The 23013-nt window shown below is 57.2% G+C and overlaps 1 protein-coding gene across 18 annotated transcripts in view; it reads right to left on the bottom strand.

Moving 5' to 3' along the window:
- Positions 1-1922: 1922 nt before the first annotated feature.
- The window catches only part of ARAP1 (ArfGAP with RhoGAP domain, ankyrin repeat and PH domain 1), a 69002-nt gene continuing 47911 nt past the window's right edge, over positions 1923-23013 (bottom strand). For 8 of the 18 annotated variants that reach the window (XM_021926251.2, XM_021926253.2, XM_021926252.2 and 5 more), the window contains 22 exons: positions 21601-21783; positions 20356-20530; positions 19103-19237; positions 16510-16645; positions 16099-16201; positions 15020-15215; positions 14707-14758; positions 14432-14595; positions 14091-14303; positions 13664-13769; positions 12835-12982; positions 12659-12745; positions 12504-12572; positions 12097-12214; positions 10766-10879; positions 10403-10548; positions 9768-9860; positions 5535-5617; positions 4753-4803; positions 4504-4567; positions 3113-3262; positions 1923-2532 (listed from right to left, as the gene is read on the bottom strand). In XM_021926251.2, coding sequence (XP_021781943.1) covers positions 2515-2532; positions 3113-3262; positions 4504-4567; positions 4753-4803; positions 5535-5617; positions 9768-9860; positions 10403-10548; positions 10766-10879; positions 12097-12214; positions 12504-12572; positions 12659-12745; positions 12835-12982; positions 13664-13769; positions 14091-14303; positions 14432-14595; positions 14707-14758; positions 15020-15215; positions 16099-16201; positions 16510-16645; positions 19103-19237; positions 20356-20530; positions 21601-21783 — 2604 coding nt within the window. In that variant the 3' untranslated portion in view covers positions 1923-2514. Of the gene's footprint in view, positions 2533-3112; positions 3263-4503; positions 4568-4752; positions 4804-5534; positions 5618-9767; positions 9861-10402; positions 10549-10765; positions 10987-12096; positions 12215-12503; positions 12573-12658; positions 12746-12834; positions 12983-13663; positions 13770-14090; positions 14304-14431; positions 14596-14706; positions 14759-15019; positions 15216-16098; positions 16202-16509; positions 16646-19102; positions 19238-20355; positions 20531-21600; positions 21784-23013 lie in introns of those variants that run through there. The other 10 variants (XM_003910374.5, XM_031653200.1, XM_003910375.4 and 7 more) reach the window with 7 other exon arrangements.

The raw sequence follows: 23013 nt of genomic DNA, 5'->3' as shown, positions 1-23013 counted from the left end.
CTCAGGAGCACCTCCTTGTCCAGGAAACCCCTCCCTTTCCAAGAGCTACTCCTGGCCCCACTGCAGGTCCAGGTCTGGGGTCTTCAACTCATCCCTAGCAACCCGACCTCAAATAGTATGTGAATGAGCAAACCATCCAGGGTCCCAACAGGCCCCATTTTTAGGAATCCTTGTGGCAAGGACCAGCAGAGCCTCCTGCCCCTAACCCCATCCAGTACTATTGTCACAGGCATATTTCATTCTGGTTGAGGCCCTGAGACTCCTGTTGGGATGTCACCCCTACCCCCTACCAGAGGGAAAGCACTTTAAGCCATCACTAACTCCTGGCAGTTCAGACCCCCTGCCTCAGGCCATTTGTAAGAGGAGAAAAGGGTTGGAATCAGGTGGGGAGTCAAAGAGGGAGACCCCACCAAAGTAGGGCAGTGGGAATGGACCTCAGGCCTGCTTCACGAGCATGGTGTGACCTTGGGAAAGTTGCCTCCCTTCTCTGGGCCTAGCTCGCCCTTGCCAAGAGCAGACAGTGCAGGAGGCACAGGGGCCGATTCATAGCAGGTACTTGGTAGAAGGCTGTTCCCTCCTCTTCTTGGTTCCCAGAGCCCAGGACTCCAAAGCACATTCCTGTATGGTGCTGCCTTTCAGAATGTCACCAGCCTGAGGGTCTAAAACAGAACTGGGTCCCGCTTCACACCCCAGCAGAGAAAGGCCTGTTCCAGGAGCACCATCAGCGCATCCTCCAGACCCTGCTTTGATTCCAGCAATGATGAGTGGTCCGTGGCTGCCACCTTGTGGCCCAGCACAGGACTGCAGCCAGCGCCCTGAGCTGGGGCAGTGGCCGTAGCAGAGCAGGGGGTGCCTCCAGTCTCACCCACTTGGGTGGGCCTCAGGGCCGGCTGGGCAGTGCAAGGTCGGATCCAGGAGCAGATTCCGGCCCCCGGGGCACTTGGATAAGGGGGTCCACTAGCCCTATCCTGGCTGGAGGCAGAAGGGTCAGACATCGACCTGTGGATCTGGCCAGAGCGACCTGTGGATCTGGGAGACTCAAGGGGCTTGGCCCCAGCCTGTGAAACAGGTCAGCAGGACTCAGGGAACCAGTTCCAGTCTCCTGCCATATACCTCCAATTCCTGAGACAGCGAGAGGGAACCTGAAGTCCAGCTCCCCAAGTCTTCCACTGGACCCCAGGCTCCCCAGAGCTGGATGTCTGAGTCGGAGGTCACGTGGCCCATCCCCACCCACTCTTCCCAGCCCCACTGGCTGAGGCTAAGGACGGGAAGTCAGCCTGTCCGCCCGCTGAGCCCCCGAAGAGTGGGTGGTAATGAGGCTCTAGGGAGAGGCAGGAATGTGGTGTCTGGCACCTCCCCAGGGAGTCCCAAACCCATCTCTGAGCAGTTCATTATCTCCCCTGCAGGCCAGGGCCTAGTCTTGGAGGAGATGGCCAGGCAGTGCCCAGCGAGGGCAGCCCCATAAGGCATGACAGGCCCCACCTCTGGAGGGGTAGGCACTGGGGCCACAGGTGACCCGAAGGTGCTTCTTCCTAATTTGCTCAGGCTCCTGTGGCTCTGACCTTGCGTCTCCAGCAGGGGGCTGCTGCAAAGGTACCAGGCCTGAGTCACTGACATACTACACCCAGGCCCCAGCTGGGACTGCAGCAGGACAGGGGCTCATGTCCAGCCAGAGTCAGTGCTGGACAGGAAAGGACCGGCATTTCCAGCCTGACTGCACAATAGTACAATGGGGAAGGCATGGAGACAGGCCAGGGCTCTGCTTGGGGAAGTGGGTCATCTGAATAACTCAGGGCCTGGAGAAAGCAAGGCCTAGGTTCTCAGCTTCAGGCACTAGGCACTCACCCCTGGGCTTCCCAACCTCCTGTCCCTCCTACCCCACGACGCCCAATCGCTTTAACCAATCACAGGTCTCAGCACCATAGGGTAAAATATACAGATATGTTTATGTTATCAAAAAACCCCAAATGGGGGAAGGGGCATCAGGTAGTCTGGACCCCCCAGTCAGCCCATACTGGAAGGGAGGCTGAAATCCCCAAAGCGCAGCTCTCAGCCCTGTAGAAGCTCAGCCAAAAGCTCCCTCCCCCTGAGCTGAGTGCTCCTCTAGAGCACCCGCTTTCAGCTGTTCTGGAGTTTGCTGGGGGTACCAGGGGGCTCCCTTCCGGCGGAGGCCCCAGGGCCTCATGCCCCTGAAAGGGTGGTGATCCTCCCAAGTTCCTGACTTATGCCCATCTCTCCAGCACCACAGGGACAGTGAACCCGGCGGGGGTGAGCAGGTTGGGCTAAGAGGTCTGAACACCTGAACAGAGTTGGGAGAGGTTCCCGCCCAGGCTGACCCTGCTGCCTCCCACCCCTGCCGGGGAACCCCATGCTGCAGTCAGGATGGAGGATGTGGGGTGTGGGGTGCAGTTTCCCAAGCACCCCCTACTGGCTCACACCAGGCCTTGGAGCATAAGGGGTGTCTGAACAGGCTTCCAGCGGTGGAATCCTAGAGCCAAGGATGGGCTCCTGTGCTCAAACGTTGCGCAGGAGCTGCAGGAGGGGAACAGGCCCACAGATATTTTGTGAAGGACCAGAGGGGTCGGCGCCCCGCTGAAGCTGCTGCAGCCACTCTCCACTGCCAGCGGGGAGCACTCCAGTCCAGCAGGGAGCACTCCAGCCAGGCTCCCAGCCCCAGGGCTGAGGCAGTGAAGGGGAGTCCCAGGCCCCAGGGCCAGGGCAGAGGGACTCCTCTAGCTCCCAGGGCTTTCAGGCAGAGGAGACTCCCTGAGCCCCAGGCCAGGCAGAGGAGAGTCCCAGCTCCCAGGGCCAGGCAGAGGGGAGTCCCAGCTCCCAGGGCCAGGCAGAGGGGAGTCCCAGCTCCCAGGGCCAGGCAGAGGGGGAGTCCTGAGCCCTGTGGCCAGGCAGGGGACTTTGTGCCTCAGGGGTTCAGTAGAGGGGTCTTTGAATGGTGTGAACCAAAGGGGCCTATGAGGGCCCCCACTGAGGCTGGACGGAGGGGGCCGGAGGGCAATAGGGGAGGGCAATCAGGGCAATCATCTACTGTGGAGTAGAAGGCAGGCACCCAGCCAGGCCCCCAGTCCCCTGCCCAAAGACACGGAGAGCCACTCACAGAGAGAGGGTCCGCGGTGAAGGCAGCCACACTCCGGCGCATTTCATTTTCACTACCTCGAAGGGGGATCAGTGACACGCTGCCCAGCCGGACCTCAGGCACCGCCCGGGACACACGTGAGGGTTCTGAGGGCCACACCAGGCCGTCGTGCTGGGGAGCAGAGAGTGGAAGGGGCTGGGCTCAGCTTCAGCTCACCCAGACATTCAGCCGCAGATCTGCCCACCCTTCCCAGAAATGCCTCCAGCTGTGATCTGAGATGACGCCCTCAGCTTTGATCCCAGCCGATACGAGAAGCAGCTGTGGGGAGAACATGACTGCATCTCTGGCAAAACACGGCCAGTTCTGTTAGTCAACTCCAATCTCCAGATCCACAAACCCCTCCAAGAACCAAGAAAACATTTCTCTTAGAGGAACATGGCTGTGCCCCGTCTTAGGAACCAGGAACTACAGAATCCACTGTTTCCCTTTAGGCTTTGCTTACCACGAAACTCAGGGCTAAAAGAACACAGCTCTAAGAAGGAACTCAGCCCAGCACCCTGGTCATTTTGTTTCCCTTTTCCCTAAACACTTATGAGCTCTCACTTTAAAAACTCTTTGTCTTAACTCATCTGTTTTAAGTCTAACCCAGCCTCTGGCCCTGCTCTGGCTCAGGAGTCATCCCCACCATGTCTCTGCCTGGGCTACCACAGCCACTGCCTCACTGGCCTGCTCACCTCTGGGCTCTACCCTCCGTCCCTCTTTCTGACGCTGCACCCAGAGTGAGCCCTCGCAGACTCAAGCCTGCACCACACTCTGCCTAAATGCCACCCCCACCCCCCGCCAGTGGTTCCCCACTGACCTCTGTGTCGAGTTAAGTTTCCCTGGCATGGCCTACAAGGCTCTTTGAGATTCTGCTTCTCACTCCCTTTCCTGTGTTGACTTCCAGCACTCCTGGCTTCTCCCCTCACATTCCACTTTAACAATCTGTGCTTCTCTTGCATATCTCTGGACCTTTGCCTAAACCATTCCCTCTGCCTAGAAGCCATTCCCCTCTTTGCTTGAATTCTCCCACATTTCCTAAAACTCAGATCCCCTAGGCTCTCCACTGCCACCACAGCACTGATCACACTGGGCTATAACTGGCCACTTCTGGGTCTGTTTTCCTGTTCACATAAGGGGTGCCCCAAGGGCAGGGTCTGTGTCCTGTCTGTCCCTAGCATCCCTGGCTTGGAGCTAGACTAACAGTAGGTGCTAGGAAGGGTTTATTGAATAAACTAGCAAATCAATTAAAAGCAACTCAAAATCTCCTTGAAGCAAGGGGTGGGCTGAATAGCACAGAAGCCAATGTCCCCATTCTCCATAATGGAAGCCTCCAGGGACCCACCCCACACCCCACACTCTGCACCTGGTACCTGCACGAACAGGAAGGTAGCAAACCACTCCCGGAGCTCCATCTGTGTGTCACAGCAGAGGTACCTGCAGGGTGGGACACGGACCTGCATGATGCCAAAGGCCTGACTGAGCAGGGAACACCGTGTCTGCCTCCCCAGCCCAGGGTCTGCTAGTGGACACAGATCTGGGCAGTGATGAGGGACCCAATCAAGGGCGATGTGCCACCAACTTTCCTCAGCCTGGGGTCTCAGGATGAGGCGCTCACTCACCACTGCTGTTTCTCATGTTTCTCTGTTTCATGCACCACTGTGAAGCCCCAGCTGCAGAGGAAGAGGGGAGAGAGTGGGGTGTTTGACAGGTCATAGAGGCTCAACGCCCCGGTTCCCAGGACAGAACCCAGAAGCCACAGCCAGAGCCAGAGTTCAGAGCCTTCTCACAAGAGTGACACGTCCTGGCCTCTTCCTCTCTCAGCCCCCACCAGCCTTCCAGGCCCTTGCCACCCCTAAGCCCCAGCCCCACCCTCAGAATCTGTGATTCAGTAGGAATGGGGTGACACCTGAGAATTTGTGTTTCCTTTTTCTTTTCTTTTCTTTTTTTTTTTTTTTTGAGATAGGGTCTCACTCTCACTCTGTCGCCCAGGCTGGAGTGCAGTGTCGTGACCACAGATCACTGCAGACTCAAACTCCCGGGCTCAAGTGATCCTCCCGCCTCAGCCTCCTGAGTAGCGCGCCACCAAACCCAGTTAATTTTTGTATTCTTTTTGCAGAGACAGGGTCTCACCATGTTGCCCAGGCTGGTTTCGAACTCCTGGGTTCGAGCAATCCGCCTGACTTGGCTTCCCCAAGAAACGAGATTACAGATACGAGCCATTGCACTTGGCCGAGAATTTGTGTTGAAAGTGTGTCCAGGTGATGCTGCTGGTCTGGGGACCACACCATCAGAGCCCCTGTACTGACCTCTGTCAAATTAAAAACCCCAGCTGTGCCTCCCCCATCAGTTCTGAACCCCCACAGGCCCCAGCAGCAGGCCTATCTGCCCAGTCCCAGCTTACCAGGTGGGTGGCCTGAGTTTCTTCTTCACTCCCAGGTAGACTCTGAGACTCTTGACGGGCCACTCCTTCTCAGGCCGGTGACTCTGGGGTAGGGTGAGGAGAAGAGGGCACTTTAGTCTGCAGAAGGGGCACTGGGGCTGCTCTCCCGACTGGGCACCTCCCTCTTCCCACTCCCCAGCCCTCTTTGCATCCCAGCACAGAGCACCTCCTCCAAGAAGCCTTCCTTTTAAAGCCCTCCCTGTTCACAATCCAGCTCAACCAACCTCCCAGCCCTAGGCCCCCAAGGCCTGTCTCCCTGCAGAAGTATCAGACAGTCAACCCTCAGTCTCTGAGGCAGCCGTCCCAACTGGGACACCTATAACAGCAAATCCCAGCACCACCCTGATGCCCTGCAAACTGGAGGACTTGAAGCATCAGCCTGAATCAGATTGTATGTGGAAGGAGAACTGCACATCCTCCCCCAGCACCAAGCTGGAACAAGCAGGTGTGATCAGAGAGCCTTGGTTGGCTGCTCGTGTCTATGTTCGTCTCAGATTATTCATTTCTCAGCCCTCCCTGCCCCATGGAGGCTCCAGGGTTGACCGTGTGAACAGAAGGCTTGAGGGACCAGCAGTTACTAGCTCTTTGGTTCCACAAGAAGGCTAATGACTCAAGCTTAAGCAGAACAGCTATTCAATAGACCACAGGAAGAACTTCCCAATGGTCTAGGTCAGGAAGCGAGAGACCAATGTACTGGGGAGGGGCACCAGATTGCCAAAATGTTCACCTCTGGCCCCCACCTCTGCATATGGGTCTGGGCTTGGAAGGAGCAGGCTGGCTCGGAGGCAGAGGGATGGGGGCAATGACCCCCAAGGAAGGTCAAGCTAATGAGGCTTCCTCCTGCTCTGGGAGCCACTTGCTTGATGCCCTACCCCTACCAAGCACCCCTGGAGCCCACAGGGGCACCAGGGTGAATGGCACGGGAGGGGGATTCACTTACAACCAAAACTGGGGGTCAAAGACTGAGCTACCGCCCCCCTGTTCCCCACCATTGCTGCCAGCCACCTCCAGGCATGGCTCCTCAGCAGGGGCCAGAGAAGGGACAACCAGGGGAGAGGGAAGTTTTGGGAATTGATGGACTTCCTGTGATATCACAAAAGGATGGGCTGCCTAGGGACTGGAGGAGACCTCTGTGCTCTCACAGGGGGTGTGGCTTAGGAGGGCCTTAGTAAGGACTTTTCACTCTGCTTTCACCCCGATACCTGCTGATTGGAAAGCCTCATGTCTTCTATAGACAGCACCTAACCTGATTATGGGCATGTGCCCAGGAGGGCCTGGTACCAACTGGGCTGCAGGCATGGGACAATCAGGGTCGCAGACAGGGAGGAAATTAGGCAGGCGGAAGGAAATCAGGCTTCGGACATGGAAGAAACAAGATGTGGGGGAATACAAGGAAGAAACCTGTATGCACATACAGAAGAAGCAAGGCTGGGAGCACTAGCAATCGGCCTGCAAACTGGAAGACAGCTGATGGCAGAAATGGAAAGACTTGAGATAGAGGCTGTAAAAGAGATTCGGCTGCAGGCACGGTAAACACAAGGCTCTGGGCATGAGGGAGGAAGGATGTGGGGGAAACTGGACTCCAGGTACAGGAGGAATTGGGCTGAGGGGATGGAAAACAGGCTGTGGGTTTGGAAGAAGTCAGGCTGTGGGTGGGAGGGGAACAGAACTAGAAGCAAGCAGTTAAGTGAGTCGAGGGTGGACAGGACAGGCCCAGTCAGGCGCAGAGACAACTGCAGGAATCAAGGTATTCAAACCAGGCTGTGGCTCCAAGAATGAAAACACAACCCTCAGGCCTCCGATTCCCTGGGGTCTGATGTGCATGGCACATGTGTGATGTAAGAGTGGCTGAGACAGGAAGTCTGCAAAAGGGGCTCTTGGGAGGGAAGGATGTCAGTCAATGCAATCTCCTTTTGAGAATGAATCCCCCAAGTTGGAGTGTAGTGGTGCAATCTCAGCTTACTGCAACCCCACCTCATGCGATCAAGCCATTCTCCCACTTCAGCCTCCTGAGTAGCTGGGACTGCAGGCATGTACCACCATGTCCAGCTAATTTTTATAGAGACAGGGTTTCACCATGTTGTCCAGGCTGGTCTCAAACTCCTGGACTCAAGCAATCCTCCCACCTCGGCCTCTCAAAGTGCTGGGATTACAGGCATGAGCCACTGCACCTGGCCCAAGGACTTCATTTCTAATCGGACAGCTCATGTTTCCAGTATCTCCAAGGCACGGGGCCACAGGCAGACAACGAAGTTTACTCTTGATGCTTAACGATCTCTGCTGGGACCAAGATCTTTCTAGCATGTGCCTTTTCCAGGTGCCTCAGGGTTTTTAATAAGAGGAGACCCCCAGGATAAGGCACAAGTGGCCATGTATCCTGCTGAATCACCTGAGATTGTTCCAATTTCAAATATTCTGTCCTACTGCCGCATAAACCAACAAATGCCAGAATTGATAACCCCGTGGTAACCAGCCCACATCTGCTCAGGGCCTCTGCCAGGCCAGAGGTGTTGGCTATCACTGGGGTGTGGAGAGCACCACCTACTCTGTGCTGAGCACCCCTCCCTGCTGAGTCCTCAAGTCTGAGACTTCCAGGAATATAAGCTTGTGTTTCCACACTAAGAAACCTGGGTGCGGGTCCCAGTCTACACTTACAGATGGCCTTGGGCAAGTCACACAAAGCCTGTTTTCTCACCTGGAAGTGGGGACAGCCCTCTTCCTCAGAGAACAGTAGTAAGGATTCCATGTCTCAGTATGTGAGGGGCCAGCACTAAGCCTGGTTCCTTAGGGAACATTAGATCTCATCCCTTTTTCGAGCTCTTCTGCCTCCTTCCTTCCATGCCCAGGGATCCACAGCTGCCTTTCCAGGTGCCTCAGCCATCCTCCCTCCCTTCTGCCCACGGCAAGGGTTCTAAGCACTCCTAGAGGTAGGGGGCCAGGGAGATAGCATCCCAGAACCAAGGGGGATTGACTGGACGGGCGGAGAGGCTCAGAGGTGAGGATGTGATCACAGAAGAGGGCAAAGGAGAGAAGAGACAGCGTTTCCCACAGGGTTAGCAGGAGCCCGGGATGCATTAGAAGAGGCACAAAATGCAAAGAGAAGGAGATGAGGTCCTGTTCTACCGGCTCTGCTCCTGCCATGGCAGCCAAGCCTATTCAGACAACCTCAGGAAATGCAAGGGGCAGGAAGAGGCTGAAGACACTGGGGTTGCGGTGGGGGGTAGCTGTGGGAGCTCAGGCTAGACCACCAGGCTTGGAACCATGTCTCTGCTGCCCATCTTGCAGGGCAGCAGTCCCCAATCTTTTTGGTGCCAGGGACCAGTTTTGCGGACAATAATTTTTCCATGGATGGAGGGATGGTTTTGGGATGAAACTGTAAAACCTCAGATCTTCAGACATTAGATTCTCATAAGAAGCACACAACCTAGATCCCTCGCTTGCACAGTTCACAGTAGGGTTCACACTCTTAGGAGAATCTAATGCCGCTGCTGACCTAACAGGAGGCAGAGCTCAGGCAGTAATGTTCACTTGCCCGATGCTCACCTCCTGTTGCATGGCCCTGTTCCTAACAGCTGGGAATCCCTGCTGTAGGGGCATCTATGCTCTGTGGCCCCCAAGGCATAGCTGGGACCCACAGGGGCATCAGGAGATGCAGATTCTCAGCAGAACCTGAGCAAGGACCTTCTCTCAGACAGAAGTATCCCCCTAGGAATAGGGTAGCCCCAAGGGCGGAGGGGATGAGCTCTCTCTCCTAGGACTGTGCAGAGTGGAAACAGCCAGCCAGGGAGGCCTCAGAGAGACTCCTACCCCAGGTGGGGGATATCCCACAAGCCTCTCTCGTCCCACCCTGGCATGTCAGGATAAGGGCAGTAGTAAGAATGTTCTGACAGTCCTGGAACACTGTCCAGGGTTAGAAATAAGGAGGCTGCAGGGATGACAGGAGAAGATCAGAGCTCTAATTCAAACCTAGGTGCCATCATTACTGGATCTTTAACTTCCACACAGAGTCCTTTGGAAAATTCTAGAGCACTGCACTGATAGGGAACCCTATCTTGGGGAAAGGACCCTGGGACAGGATTAGGGATAAAGGGGAGGAGCTTAGGCCCAGGATAGGGGTTAGCGCCGACCGGCAAGCGGGCAGGGAACCATGCCTGGAGATGGCCAGGAGCCCTGGCTGTGTCCCCATGCTCCTACCCAGCTCATTTGGCCCCCAGGTGGTGTAAGGCAGCTGGCAGTCAGCCCACAGCTACTCACGGTCTCAGGGGCCCCGCTCCACGGCCTCTGGCTCTGTTTGATAGAGGATCAGGGTTATGGAAGAAGTCCCAGGTCTAGAGCCAGGACAGCATGTGCAGTGATGTGTGGGGTTGGGGTGTGTGTGTGGCATGTATGTGCAGAAGGTGGAGGGTGCCAAGTGGAGTCTGGGTTGGGAGAACACCTGCATGTGGACAAAATGAGTGAGGAGGGTGGCTCAGGAGGTGTACGATGTACGATGTGACAAGGCATGCATGGGCCACAACTTGGGGCTGTCATCAAGTAACAGGTTCCTGTGGGTGCAGTGATAAGGCACAGGCACAGTGAGACAGAGCATGGGCATGGAGTGGTGTGATGGCATCCGGGTGCCAGGGCCTAGTGGGGCTACAGGGCACAGTAGAGTGGACATCCAGGGCCACAGCAGGAGGGGCCTTGAGAGTCTACAGTTCTCCCCCACTGCTGTGCTATCCTGAGAGCCCACAACAGGAATATTTCTACTTGCAGACCAAGGGGAATCTCTGAGCACATTCAGGGGTACAGGTGCACAACCTGAGGCCGAACCCAGTGGGGCCACTTACCCGGACCTCCTTGTAGAGCCGCAGGCAGCTGCTGTTGAGGATGAAGTAGCGATCGTGGAAGCCGCCTGAGGGCAGGCCCAGGCCCAGGAGGCTGCGGTCCTCACGGAACTTCATCATGCCATGCTTGGTGTCACTGACACGGCTGGCTGGGGGGGGACTGGAGTGGGTACAGGCTGCACCAACCCAGCTGGGGCTGGGTCCCAGGACGAAGGAAGCTGCCCCATCCTGCCCCAGCCTCTCCACAGAGGCCCACCCACCTGGTGCCCTCTGCCTGAGCTGCTCCTACCTGGCACCACCAGGTCCCACCCTGGCTCTGGAAGAGGGGAATGCCCGGAGCCTGGCCACCCTGCAGGCACCACCTACCCAGGTACAGCAGCATGGCCTCCATGGCCTGGTGCTTCTTCACCACCAGGTGGCTGTCCGTGCCCAGCCCGTGCAAGATGGGCAGCACCTTCTCCGCAAAGTGCAGGGGGCGCTCTGGGGAGAGGTCACACCTACCGTCACTGGGACCATATGGCCCGATACCACCAAGGGCTGGCAGATGGGCACATATCACCTACACATCCCCGGTCCACTCCAACCATCTGCAAGTGCCACGACACAAAACACTACCATCACGACCGCCCTTCCCATGACCAAGCTTCAGGCTTGACACACCTGGCTGTGACCAAAGCTGCTCCAATTCAACATGTGCAAAACCATGCCTGTGATCTCCACCCCCTGCCTCCCTTCCCGCCCTCCCCGTAGCCCCCATCGGGGAGACACCACCACCACCACCCACCAGGCTGCTCCATCCAGAAACAAACCTCTCCTCCCTCTCCTGATCCACATGTCAAATCTCTCTGCTCTGTCCATCTCCACTGCTGCCACCCCAGCCCACATTACTGCCTTCTCCTCAGACTAAACCATGGCCTTCAAAGTGTGCTCTAATTTCCCTCTCCCCATCCAGCAGCGAGTAGCAATCTTCTTAAACTCTTACTCACTAACCCTCCGATGGTCTTGCATTGCTGCTAGGCCCTGCGTGGCTGCCTCTGCCTTGATCTCCAGCCCCACCCATGTCACCATCCCCTCACTGCCCTCGTCTCCTTGAAAGGGCTGTGCCTCTGCCCACCACAGGGCTTTTGCCTTCTTCACCAAATAACCCCTACTCTTCCTTCCCATCCTGGCTCGGGAAAGATCTGGTGATGCCATGGGTCTTTCCTTCACAGCAGTTAATGCAACTGTAGTTGAATATTTATTGGTGTGATCATTAGACTAATGCCTCCATCCCCTACCAGACTAACCCCAACGAGGATAGGGACTATGTGTGTGGCTCCCCAGCCCAGTGCCTGGCACTCAACAAGGACAGTAAAACAAATGAACACATACAGCCTCATCCTCCACTGCCATCAAGATCACCTTTACCATAAATTACCTTTCTCCCCTCAACCATCACCATTGTCACTGACACCTAAGAAAGCACCATCACAGTCAACACCATCTACCCCTTCACTGTCCCTTCTATCAGCCACGACAGGCATAACCTCAATCCCTGCCAGCACCCTATCACCACCGTCACAGAGATCAGTGTGACAGCAACACGTCATCAAAGTCCTTTTCACCACCCATCCTCATGTGCAGGGTAGGGGAGGACAGACTGGGGCTACAGCTGAGACAAGCCATACCACACCCTGCACAAGCCCAGGATCACCCACCTGCCTCCTCCCTCTCGTTAACCTCAAAGCAGGTCCAATAATCCTTCTCCCTGATGCCTACATTCCGGCGATCCAGGATCTCCAGGGTGAGCTCCTCAGCAGTCATGGATGCTGGGATCTGCAAGGACCAAGGAGAAGATTAGCCTACCTGTGCCTGGCCCCTGCTCTACCATAACCTTGCTACGTGATTCAGAGCCTGAGCCCATCCTTCTCAGGCCCTTCTGGAGTCCTGGGATACAGAGGGGTATTTCTGAGTAGTTCTTAGGAGCAGGCCCCAGCACCAGCCAGATACAGGTCCCAAACTGGTCCTCTCCTTGGGATGGAAGCACTGCTCCCCTGGCCATCTGAGCCTGTGCCTGGCCCAGCCTGACTCTCTGGCCCCTTGGCTTCTAGGTCCCAGCACCTACCTTGACATGCTGCTCAGTCTCTGCCTTCTTCTCCTCCAGATACACTGTGCAGATGAAGTCACCGGCATGCTGCAGGGAGACAGGGCTCAGCTGGGGGCCTAGAAAATGGGCGCAGGTGGTAGGCCCAAGCCCCCCACCCAGGCTCCAGACTTCACCTGGGTCCCACTGGCAGTGCCAGCCACACGCATCTTCACAATGGCAGTGATCTCCTCCCGCTGCTTCCTGAGCTCTTCCTCATCCACCTGGGAAGGGGCGAGGGGCAAGGACAGGTGGTTACCGCCATCTGGAAGGCTCATCCCTGCCCTCCACTGCCCACTGACCAGGGACGCACACTAAACACCACCACATAGTGGTTAATGAGGTCTTCCACCACACGGCCAGCCTTGTAGTCCTGCCCATCTGTCTGGAAGAGCGTGGGCCCAAACACAATTGCCAGGTTGTGCATGTTCATCTGGTTCGTGTCTGAGAAGCACTGGACACTGGAGAGAGGTGGAGGAGGGCCTTGAGTGAGGAGTCAGGCCAGAGCTTCCCATCTCTCCCTGTTAATTTCTGACAGGTCCAAGACTGGTCTGATCAGAGGGGACCACTATTTAATGGGGTAGGAACAGTTTTTCTGGCCATATCTTGGGTCCTGGTAGGAGTAGGACTGGGAAGTTGGGAGATCCAGCCAAGGTAACCTGGTCCCAAGTGGAAAAATCCTCTATAACAGTGGCCCCAACAGTTCTGGCACCAGGGATTGGTTTCATGGAAGACAATTTTTCCAAAGACAGGATGGTGGGGGCAGGGGATGGTTTCAGAGGCATTAGATTCTCATAAGGAGCGCGCCACCTCCCATGTGCAGTTCACAAGAGTTCCAATCCTTTGAGAATCTAACGTTGCGGCTGATCTGACGGGAGGCAGAGCTCAGGCAGTAATGCCTGTTCACCCACCACTCACCTCCTGCTGTGCAGCCTGGTTCCTGACAGGCCACAAACCTGTACTGGTCTGTGGCCTGGGGGCTGGGGACCCCTGCTCTACAAATGTCCAATGTTAGGGCAGATCACAGTCAGCACTTGGTGCAGAAGCCCAGCTGGCTCCCAGGGGAGGGCAGTCAGCCAGGGTGGGGGTAGAAGAACCTTCACCCCATCCCCCCAGAGTCTCACAATGGTATCCTCCCTCACCAGTACAGGTGGCTGATAAGGGCCTTCACTGTGGCCCGGTTGACAGGTGGCAGCCGCACCAGGAGCTCTCGGTACCTGGAGACCTTCTCCTCCTCATCCTCAATCTCTGGGTGGGAAAGAAAAATCAGGTCAGAAACTCCCTGTAACTATCATCTCCTCACCCCGCCCGGGCTGTCCTGCTTCTCATGGTGGGTGACAGCAGTCCCTGTGCCCTCCAAGTCAATGCAGGCCAGGCACTCAACCAGGGTAAGGAACTCTGGGTCTTCCAGGGCCCCGGGCTCCGTATGGAGTGGCGATGGGAATGACAAGCAGAGGCGGGCAACTGGAGCCTGTCAGTTAGGGTGAGCCTAGTGCAAGTGCCAGAAGGGAAGGGTGGAGGAGTCCGGAGGGATGGGTGGAGGAGGCTGGGACGGGCTGCAGGGCCCACCTGAGGCCTCCAGCCAGGCTAGGCGCTGGGCACGAGTGAAGAGCCCATCGGGCAGGTCGCGCAGGAAGCGCTTGAGCGCCGAGGAAACATCATCCACGTGCTGCTCGCCCTCCTTGAGGTGCACAGAGCGCGCATCCTGCCGCAGGCTCTCCAGCAGCCGCTGCGTCTTTGATGTCTGCCCACACTTGCGGTAGATGCCCTCGGAGGTCAGGCCTAGGGAGGGGCGGGGCCAAGCGTTTGGGGCCTGAGGCATTGCGTCATGGGGCGGGGCCACGCAGCTCTGGGACGGGAGGTGGCTCTCTGGGAGGGGGCGGGTCCGGCACCGCAGGGGCAGGGCTCACCGCACTGCGTGATGTAGTCCACACAGCGGTACACGATCACCGGGATATCCGAGTCCCCAAGCTGCTGCTCCGACAGCGTGTCCCCCATGCTGGCGGCTGCTTTCTGGATGGCCCCCAGCCAACCCATGAAGTCCAGCCGCCGCTCGCCCTGTATGTACAGTGTCCTGGACCAGGGACAGTCAGTCACTGAGGGGCCTACACCTATCCCACCCTGTCCCCAGGCCCATCAGACGGCTCCAGGCTTCTCAGAGCCCCTCAGGGAGGCCGTGGCTCACCTCCTTCGCTCCACCAGCACCAGCACCTGGTTCTCACTGTCCCCCTGGATGGCTGTGGAGGGGTTAGCCAAGGTGAGGCCCAGGTCTTGTTCCTGATCCCCAACCTGCTCCCTCCCTCTCTGAGCGCACACACATCCTTAGGACCCGCCCGCCAATGTATGGGGTGGCTGAGATGCACTCCAAGGACATGAGAGGGCAGGATGGCAGCTCTGGCCAAGCCAGGCAGAGCTCAGACTTCCAGGCAAGGGCTGGGGGCCTGGGAGCCCAGGATAGGGTGCCCTGGAGGCTGGGGGCCCAGGTCTGGTCCACGCACAAAGCTCCTGCAGTTTCCGTAGTTGCAGCGGCTCTTCGCAGGGCCCCTCCGGGAAGACAGCGCGGAGCTCCGAGCCACTGAGAGAGAACCAGCCCTCCTGGGCCCGCTGTAGGCTCAGGCCAGCTTTGTAGGGTAGGCGTCCGAGCCGCTCAAAATCCCGGGCCAGCAGATCCTCAGCCAGGGGAGGCACGAATGCCTGGCAGAGAGGCAGCCGGGGGAGACAGCATCAGCCAACAGCACTGCCTGCCCCAATGCCCCAGCTTCTTGGCTTACAGGCAGGTGCCCTCTTCCCACCCAGCGGCCTTCTCTTCCCCAAGGCAGAACCAAGCCCACAGATGGCACTTGGGTACCATGTCCCACTTCATACCTACTCAGATGTGCCCACCTCTGGAAAGCCTTCCCAGACACTTTCTGGAGGGCCCTTCTCTGGGCCCCCACAGCACCAAAGCATTCTTGCCCTCTGTTGTGGCACTGGTTACACTGTTGCTGCCGCCTGAACCCCACCCGCAGGGGAGCTGTCTTCCACACCCACATGGGAGCTACTGAAGGGCTAGGACTAAGCCTGGTTCATCTGGGTCCCCAGGTCTCTGCGGGCTGACTCTCAAGAGGCACACAAGACAACTGATCAATGGACAAGTGAATGATAAAAAGTCACAGGCTCTTACAGCACAGGGGACCCCACAGGCACCTGGCTCTAGTCCCCGAGGCAGAGCTCTCCCGGTGGCCTCCCTGCCTCTTCCCTCCAGCCTCTGCTTGCTCGCCTCCAGGAACAAGGAGCACACTCCCCTGGAGGAGGCACTGTCCATCCTAAGATGGCTCTGACTGTCATTCACTTATTGAGCACCTGTGGAGTACAAGGCCACAGCCCTTCTTCTGCAGAGCTAAGACAGGTCTGACCAACCCTGCAGAGGGCTGCAGATTACAGTAGGCCCTTGGCGGGACAGGCCTGCTCCATGTCTGCTCCCCTTCATCTAGCTGCTGCTCTCTAGATGGGGGAGCTGGGATACATGGGATTGGTCAGTAGGCCCCACCTTCCCCCATCAGACACCCTTACAGCCGCCCTGCTACCCCAGGCCCACCTTAGCAATACACTTGACCCACTCATGAGCCTGCTCCATGCTCTCCAGCCCAAACAGGTACAGCCGTTCTCCCTCTGTGTACACCTCAAAGGTGTGCTCAAAGCTGCAAATACACAGGCCAGGACTCAGGCCCACCTCATCCAGCACTGGCCCACCCCCAACCTGCACCATCAACCGCCATCCTCTGCCCCCTCCACACTGCCTTGGCGCTTGTCCTTACTCGGTCCCCTAAGAGGTGGTGGAAAAGTCTTGGGCTGGGGCCTCAAAAGACCGGGGTCGGCCCTTATGCAGCCTCCGTTTGCTGTGTGACCCTGGGGAGGTCCTCCCCTTCTCTGGGCCTATTTCCCTGTCTCCCCAGTAGGGGACTGTACCTTATAGCAACCACAGTCTGATTTGCCCAGGGGTGCTCACCCATGGGTATCAGGAAGGGGCACTGCCAGGCACACAATCTCGCTGGCCCGAATCTCTCCGTTGGGGGTCACTGCCCGCTCATTCTCATAGTAGCTCAGGACCCCGTCACTAAGGACACACCAGCGCCGGCTGAACTCTGGGGAGAATTTGGGCAGGGGAGCCATCAGAGAGCCCCCCACCACCTGAAAACCACCTCTGCATCCTCCCAAGGCTCCCACTCCCATCTGACCCATGTGCTCTTCATTCTCTCAAGTTTCTCCCAAATCCATCCACCTCTCTGCATCCCCACCATGCCAGCCAGCCCACAAGTCATCCTCTCCCCCAGGCCTCTAAGGCAGCCCTTTCCAAAATCCCAGAGTGATCTAGCTAAAATCAGACCACATCCTTCCTCTAACCAAAACCGTTCCATGGTCTTCAGGACAGACTCTGCACCCCTCAGCCTGCCATTCAAGGCCCTGCCAGGTCTACCCCTGCCTGTCTCTCCAGCTGCCTCTCTGTCACTCCTGGACACACATATCCCCACCCAGCACTCCCAGCTTTTGCAAACCCTGTCCCCTCCACCCACCACCTGAATGTCACAGGAAAACTTATATGCCCCAATCTCCTTTTCTAGAAGCACCCATCACTCTCTACTCTGCCTCCTGCTACAATGGCTTTGAGAGACTGACAAGGTCCCACAAAAGAAATAGAAAGGAGAATCTGGACCAGGAAAGGTAATGGAAAGGATAGGTTGTCATGGCCATGCAGGCTTATTCAGTTCACAGCACTGAGCTTTACAGTGGCTCAGAGCTTCCTGGCATCCAGGGCAAAAAGGATGACTCAGGCAGTTGTTACATAAATGACATTATCAGGCAGAGGGAGGCAGACCTGGGGCAATGAGGTTGTGAACAGCATGGAGTTCCAAAGAAATCTCTTTGGGAGTCGAAGGGCTTCGTCCCCATAGGAGAGCACACAGGAGGTGCTGAGGGATGTTGTCAGCAATGACCTCACAATGGTCCCACAGCAGACTCTGCCTCTCATCCTGTCTGTGAGGGCCTGACATTTGCTCTCTGAGGTCAATGTTTCCTCAGGTCTGACCCTGTGGATGGGCTCCCTCCAGGAGCACCAGCTCTGCCTGAGTCATCCTTCATTCTGCAGATATTTGCCAAGTGCCCACTGTGTGCTAGCCACTGTTCTAGGATCTGAGGGCTACAGGCAGTGGTGGCCAAAAGGAGTTTATGTCCCAGTGGGGTACAGAGAATCTCTAGATAAGTACATTAATGGACAAATGAGTACCAGGTAAGTGATGTGAAGAAAATGCAGGGTAGCCGGGCGCGGTGACTCACGCCTGTAATCCCAGCACTTTGGGAGGCCGAGGCGGGCAGATCACCTGAGGTCGGGAGTTTGAGACCAGCCTGACCAACATGGTGAAATCCCATCTCTACTAACTAAATTAGCCAGGCATGATGGCGCATGCCTGTAATCCCAGCTACTCGGGAGGCTGAGGCAGGAGAATCGCTTGAACCCAGGAGGCAGAGGTTGCGGTGAGCCGACATTGAGCCATTGCACTCCAGCCTGGACAACAAGAGCGAAACTCCATCTCAAAAAAGAAAAGGAGGCCGGGCGCGGTGGCTCAAGCCTGTAATCCCAGCACTTTGGGAGGCCGAGACGGGCGGATCACGAGGTCAGGAGATCGAGACCATCCTGGCTAACACGGTGAAACCCCGTCTCTACTAAAAAATACAAAAAACTAGCCGGGCGAGGTGGCGGGCGTCTGTAGTCCCAGCTACTCGGGAGGCTAAGGCAGGAGAATGGCGTGAACCCAGGAGGCGGAGCTTGCTGTGAGCCGAGATCCGGCCACTGCACTCCAGCCTGGGCGACAGAGCGAGACTCCGTCTCAAAAAAAAAAAATAAAAAAAAAAAAAAAAAAGAAAAGGAAATGCAGAGTAAAGGGAGAGATGGGGGGTGCTATTTTGCATAAGGTAGTCAGAGATGACATCTCTGCAGGAGTGATACTGAAACAGAGACCTGAGGAAAGTGAGGGATTGGCCATGCAGATACCTGGGGGAAAGCATTTCAGGCAGAGGGAACAGCACGGGCAAAGATCCTGGTAGGTGACAACATGTCTAAGAAACAGTGAGGAGACCAGCAGAGTGATTAGGGGGGTGGTTCAGAGAGGTAATGGGGGTGGTGGCCAACTGTGCGGGCTCTTATGGATTTTCTTCTGATTTGGGGAGTGAATGGAAGGCTGAGATCAGAGAGGGCCAGGGCTTTCCGTTCAGTCCTCAAACTCCCTACCAGCCACAGGCTCTAACTACCAGATGCTCAGCAGAGCCCATACCCAGTAGGGGCTCAATAAAGGCTCATTTAGTCCAAAGAAACTCTGGCAGTGACCTGCTCTGCAGCGCCATACCCTACCCCTACTCCCACCAGGATCATTTAGGAAGCACCTTCTGCGTACCCCAAACTATATCCAGGAAGCCCTCTAGGGTGACTCTGCCAGAGTCCACTTGGCTGCCTCATGGGTCCACCCGTCTGGCCAGCCCTGGCTTCCCTAGCCCTGCAGCCATGCCCAGATGCCATGGGCCAGGGCAGGGTCTGGGGTGGCACCCACCTTCCCGGGCCCGGCGGTCCTGCAGCAGCTTGCCGGCAGAGGCGGTCTTGTAGAGGAAGCCACTGTGGCTCACGGTCGGCAGGATAACTGAGTAGTGCTTTTCCAGGGGCTTCATCGAGTCCAGCCGAGGCACCTCTTTGGAGGTGGGGAAAGGATGGCAGGTCATGCTGGCCACCCAAGAGGGTGTCCCCACCTCACTCCCACCTGGCCTGGGCATCCAGGCTCACTTTCGAATCGTCAGCCCCAGCTCCCTAACTGGCAGCCTCAAGCTCCCCCTCCTATCTGCAGGGTCTTGCCAAGGCTGTTTCTCCTTCTCCTCACTTGTGGAAATTCACTCCATTCCCAAGGCCCAGTTCCAGCACTGCCCCTTCCAGGAAGCCTCCCTGACTCCTGGCCCACCCCACTCTCCAGGTTGGAAGCACAGGCCAGGCACACTGGCATCAGGGGGGCATTGGGCAAACTCAATAATAATCCCTGGAAAGAGGATTTTCCCAGATGGCAGGAAGCTCAAGGTGGCAGCCTGACTACAGCTCTGCTCCCCATGGTCAGCAATGGTGGGGGGGAGGGGCGGTTCTGCCCCCAAGCCCAAGCCAGTTGGGTGGTCTCCTGTGTCTCCCTGGACACCTGGGCTCTCTCCAGCCCAGTGTGCCCCGCCCACCCATGGCCCTGAGCCCGGAGCCCCAGCCTTGAGCTCCACCCTCAGTCCTAGGATGTGGCCCCAGAGGCCAGGCCTGGGCCACAAGCTGCACTGCTCAGCGCACTGACCCCTCCTCACCCACCCCAAGGGGGAGCCAATGGTACCCAAACCAGGTTCAGGACTGAGCTCCACCCAAGCAGGGCAGTAGACAGGGCTGCCATGGTGGGTGACCCACACATGGAGAAATGTAACACAGCATCCCTCACGCAGCAACACAAACACACTCTGCACACACATTCACTCCAAAGCTCTCAACATCCCCACACACACAGACCCAGGGGTTCAGAGGTGCACAAACACCAGCACAGCTGCCAGCCATCCTGAGGGACCCACACTGCGAGTCAGGGAAGTCATCAACAGAGTCACAGAGACAGAGACACAGAGGAACATGCATACGCAGCACAAATACACACTGACGTGCAAACCCAAGCACACCCCAGCTCACACACAATTTACCAAGGGCCCTTGAGGAGCTGCGATCACAGCCTGAGAGCAGCACGTAAATCAAACCCCACTGGGCACTGCACAGCCTGGTGGACCCCCACCCCACGCTCACCTGTGGTCCGATTGTTCCGAAGGAATTCCATCTGCAGTGTCTGCCCCGCCTGCTCTGCAAGAGCCAGGGGCGTGGGGGCCTCGGGGTCCCCCGAGAAGCAGCTGATCCCGGCCCCACAGCCCAGGAGCGCCTGAGTCTCAGCCAGGTCTGTGGTGGTGACTGCAGCACACAGGGCCTAGGAAGAGGCAAGGGAGGGTCAGACCAAGCAGGAGTGGGGGGCCCACAGGGAAAGAGGGTATGGGGGAGGAGAGGAAAGAAGAGGAAGGAGTCACCCAGGCCTGGAGCGGTCCATCCTCAGACTGAAAGAGAGAACAGGAAGGAAGGAAGGAGAGGGAAGAGAGAGGCCAAGGGGAGGAGGGGCGAGCAGGGGCTGCCTAGCGGAGGCCAGGGGATCCCAGCTGCCCGGGGCCTCACCCCTGCTGGCAGCCTGGACACAGCTGCCCAGTCAGCCACAGAGCCTCCAGAGGATCTCAAGCTCCTTCTGCCTTGTGGAAGAGCGGTGGGGGGGGGGGGGGGCTTTGTAGCTAATTCCTCCCACATTTGAATTCCTCACTGCCTGCCCAGCACTCCCAACCAATGGGAGTTGCCGCCCTCCTGGCTTGCAGGCTAGACTGGGTTGGGCTGGGAGCAGGACGCCTGGGTCCCTGGGAGGTGGAGGCCTGACTCCCAGCGGGCTTCTAGCTGGACTGAGTCTGCCTGGGAGGGGCAGTTTGGGGGAGGGGCTGAAGGCCAACCAGAGGTCACAAATGGCATACCCCTGCCTCAGAGCTGGCCGCCTCCCGCTCAGGCGGAGCCAGATCAGGGCCTGAGACTTGGCTCCCAGCCTGTCAGGGCCTGGGGCCCATACGGGGCCTCATCTTGAGTTGGGTGTGGATGGGGGTGGGTTGGAACAGCCCAGCTGTTTTTCATGAGCCTGACAGGAAATAGCATCCCCATCAAGTTCACTCCTTTTGGCAGGATTCAGAAGCAACAGGACGGGGTGCAGGAGACTGAGGAATCGGGAGAGAGACAGACAGATGCTGGGGACGTGGCCTTGGCCCAAGGGTCAGGCCTGGCTCCTCCCTGCATGGCCAGAACTTTTCATATGGCTTAGGCAGGGCCCTTCTGCCCTCCAAACATCAGTTTCCCCATACGCCAAGGCATCTCCCTGAGCTGGTAGACGAGATGGGTTAAGACAGTGTAAGGAACAGGGCAGCAGAAAGACAAGGGTGGTCCCAAGGGGCCCCAGAGCTGCAGTATCCTGACCTTGTCCAGCTCCTCCTGGTTGCCAAAGAGTGGGTGGTAGCGGCGGTACTTGCCCTCACGGTACTTGGCCTCCAGGTGGCACCGCCGGGTGCTGGGGCTGCTGCTGGGCTGCAGGGCCTCACTGGGGGGCACGTTGGCTGCCCAGAAGCGGTTCCCAGCGCCATTCCCCAGCTGTAAGAAGAGCTGCAGGGGTGTGTAGGAGGTCAGACGGGCCAGCTGACAGCCAGGGGCCGTGCCGGGCAGAAACTTGGTTTCTGAGGTTGTTAGGCAAGGGGCTGGGAGAGCCAGGCCATCTGCCCACTTTCCCAATGGGGAAGGTGAGGACAGCCTGGCCTGCTGGTGGCTGGGGATGCTCCTGCCACCAGAGCTGGGCTCTGAGTCTAGGTCTCAGGCTCAGTGACAGGACAGGGGGTCAGCAGCCTGACAGGTGGACGCCTCAGGCCCTGTGCCTGGTCCCAGGGGCCTTGCTGCTGCCCCACCCAGTTCCACATCTAGAGCTCTGCATTCCTGAGACTATGATAGCCGGGGGTGGGTGCCTAACCTGTCAGCCAATGGGGTAGGCAGGGATTTTGGAAACCTCTCCCGTCCCTGACATTCCTCTTTAGGCAAGAGGGATAGGGGTGGATTCGGGTGAGTGCAGGGATCCAGCATTCGGGAATCAGTTCCTTCCTTCATCCGGCTCCTCCTTCCACAGCCATTTCCTAGGCCCCCCCACCTTGCCTCTTTGTCAGGTCCTATATGGGGTGCTGGGGTCACAGCATAGAACAAAGCATAACAGTGCCTGCCACTACAGATTCACTCTGTGTCTTCCAGCAAGTTATTTTCTCTCCCCAGGCTTCAAGGCTGTAAACTGGTTATTCTAATCCTAACTCCTGGCTTGTTCTGAAAGTCAGTTAATTAACATATGCAAAGTCCTTAGCACTTATGTGCCAAACACACTGTGGGGAGGTGAGAAAGGGATGTGACACTCCAAGTGCTCTGGAGTCTGCAGCCTGGGCCTAGCCTCCCATTGCAGGTTCTTCCCTGTATCTACCACATATGGGTACCTGGGAGTTTCCAGTACAGAGGCATAAATGTACACGTGTGTGCACACGCAGCATACATACATATACCCACTGGTGCACGTGAGTTCAGATGAAATGAAGGCTAAGGGCCTCTGAGAGGGTATGCAAGGTAGGGGAGAAGGCCCTGGGTCAGCCAGAAGTGAGATGGAAAGAGGCAGGGGTGGTGGTCAATGTGCATTTACAGGGTAATCTCAGACAGATTACAGCCCTGCCCAGGACCTCAGTTTACCCATCTATTCAATGGATGAAAGTGAAATAAGATCAGGAGTTAGCAAATACTTTCTCTAAAGGGCCAAACAGTAAATATTTTAGGTTTTACAGAACACATACAGTCTCTGCTGCATTTTCT

This window comes from Papio anubis, chromosome 12, assembly GCF_008728515.1.
Source record: "Papio anubis isolate 15944 chromosome 12, Panubis1.0, whole genome shotgun sequence".
NCBI classification, from domain to species: domain Eukaryota; kingdom Metazoa; phylum Chordata; class Mammalia; order Primates; family Cercopithecidae; genus Papio; species Papio anubis.
This window is presented reverse-complemented; position numbering and strand designations above follow the sequence as displayed.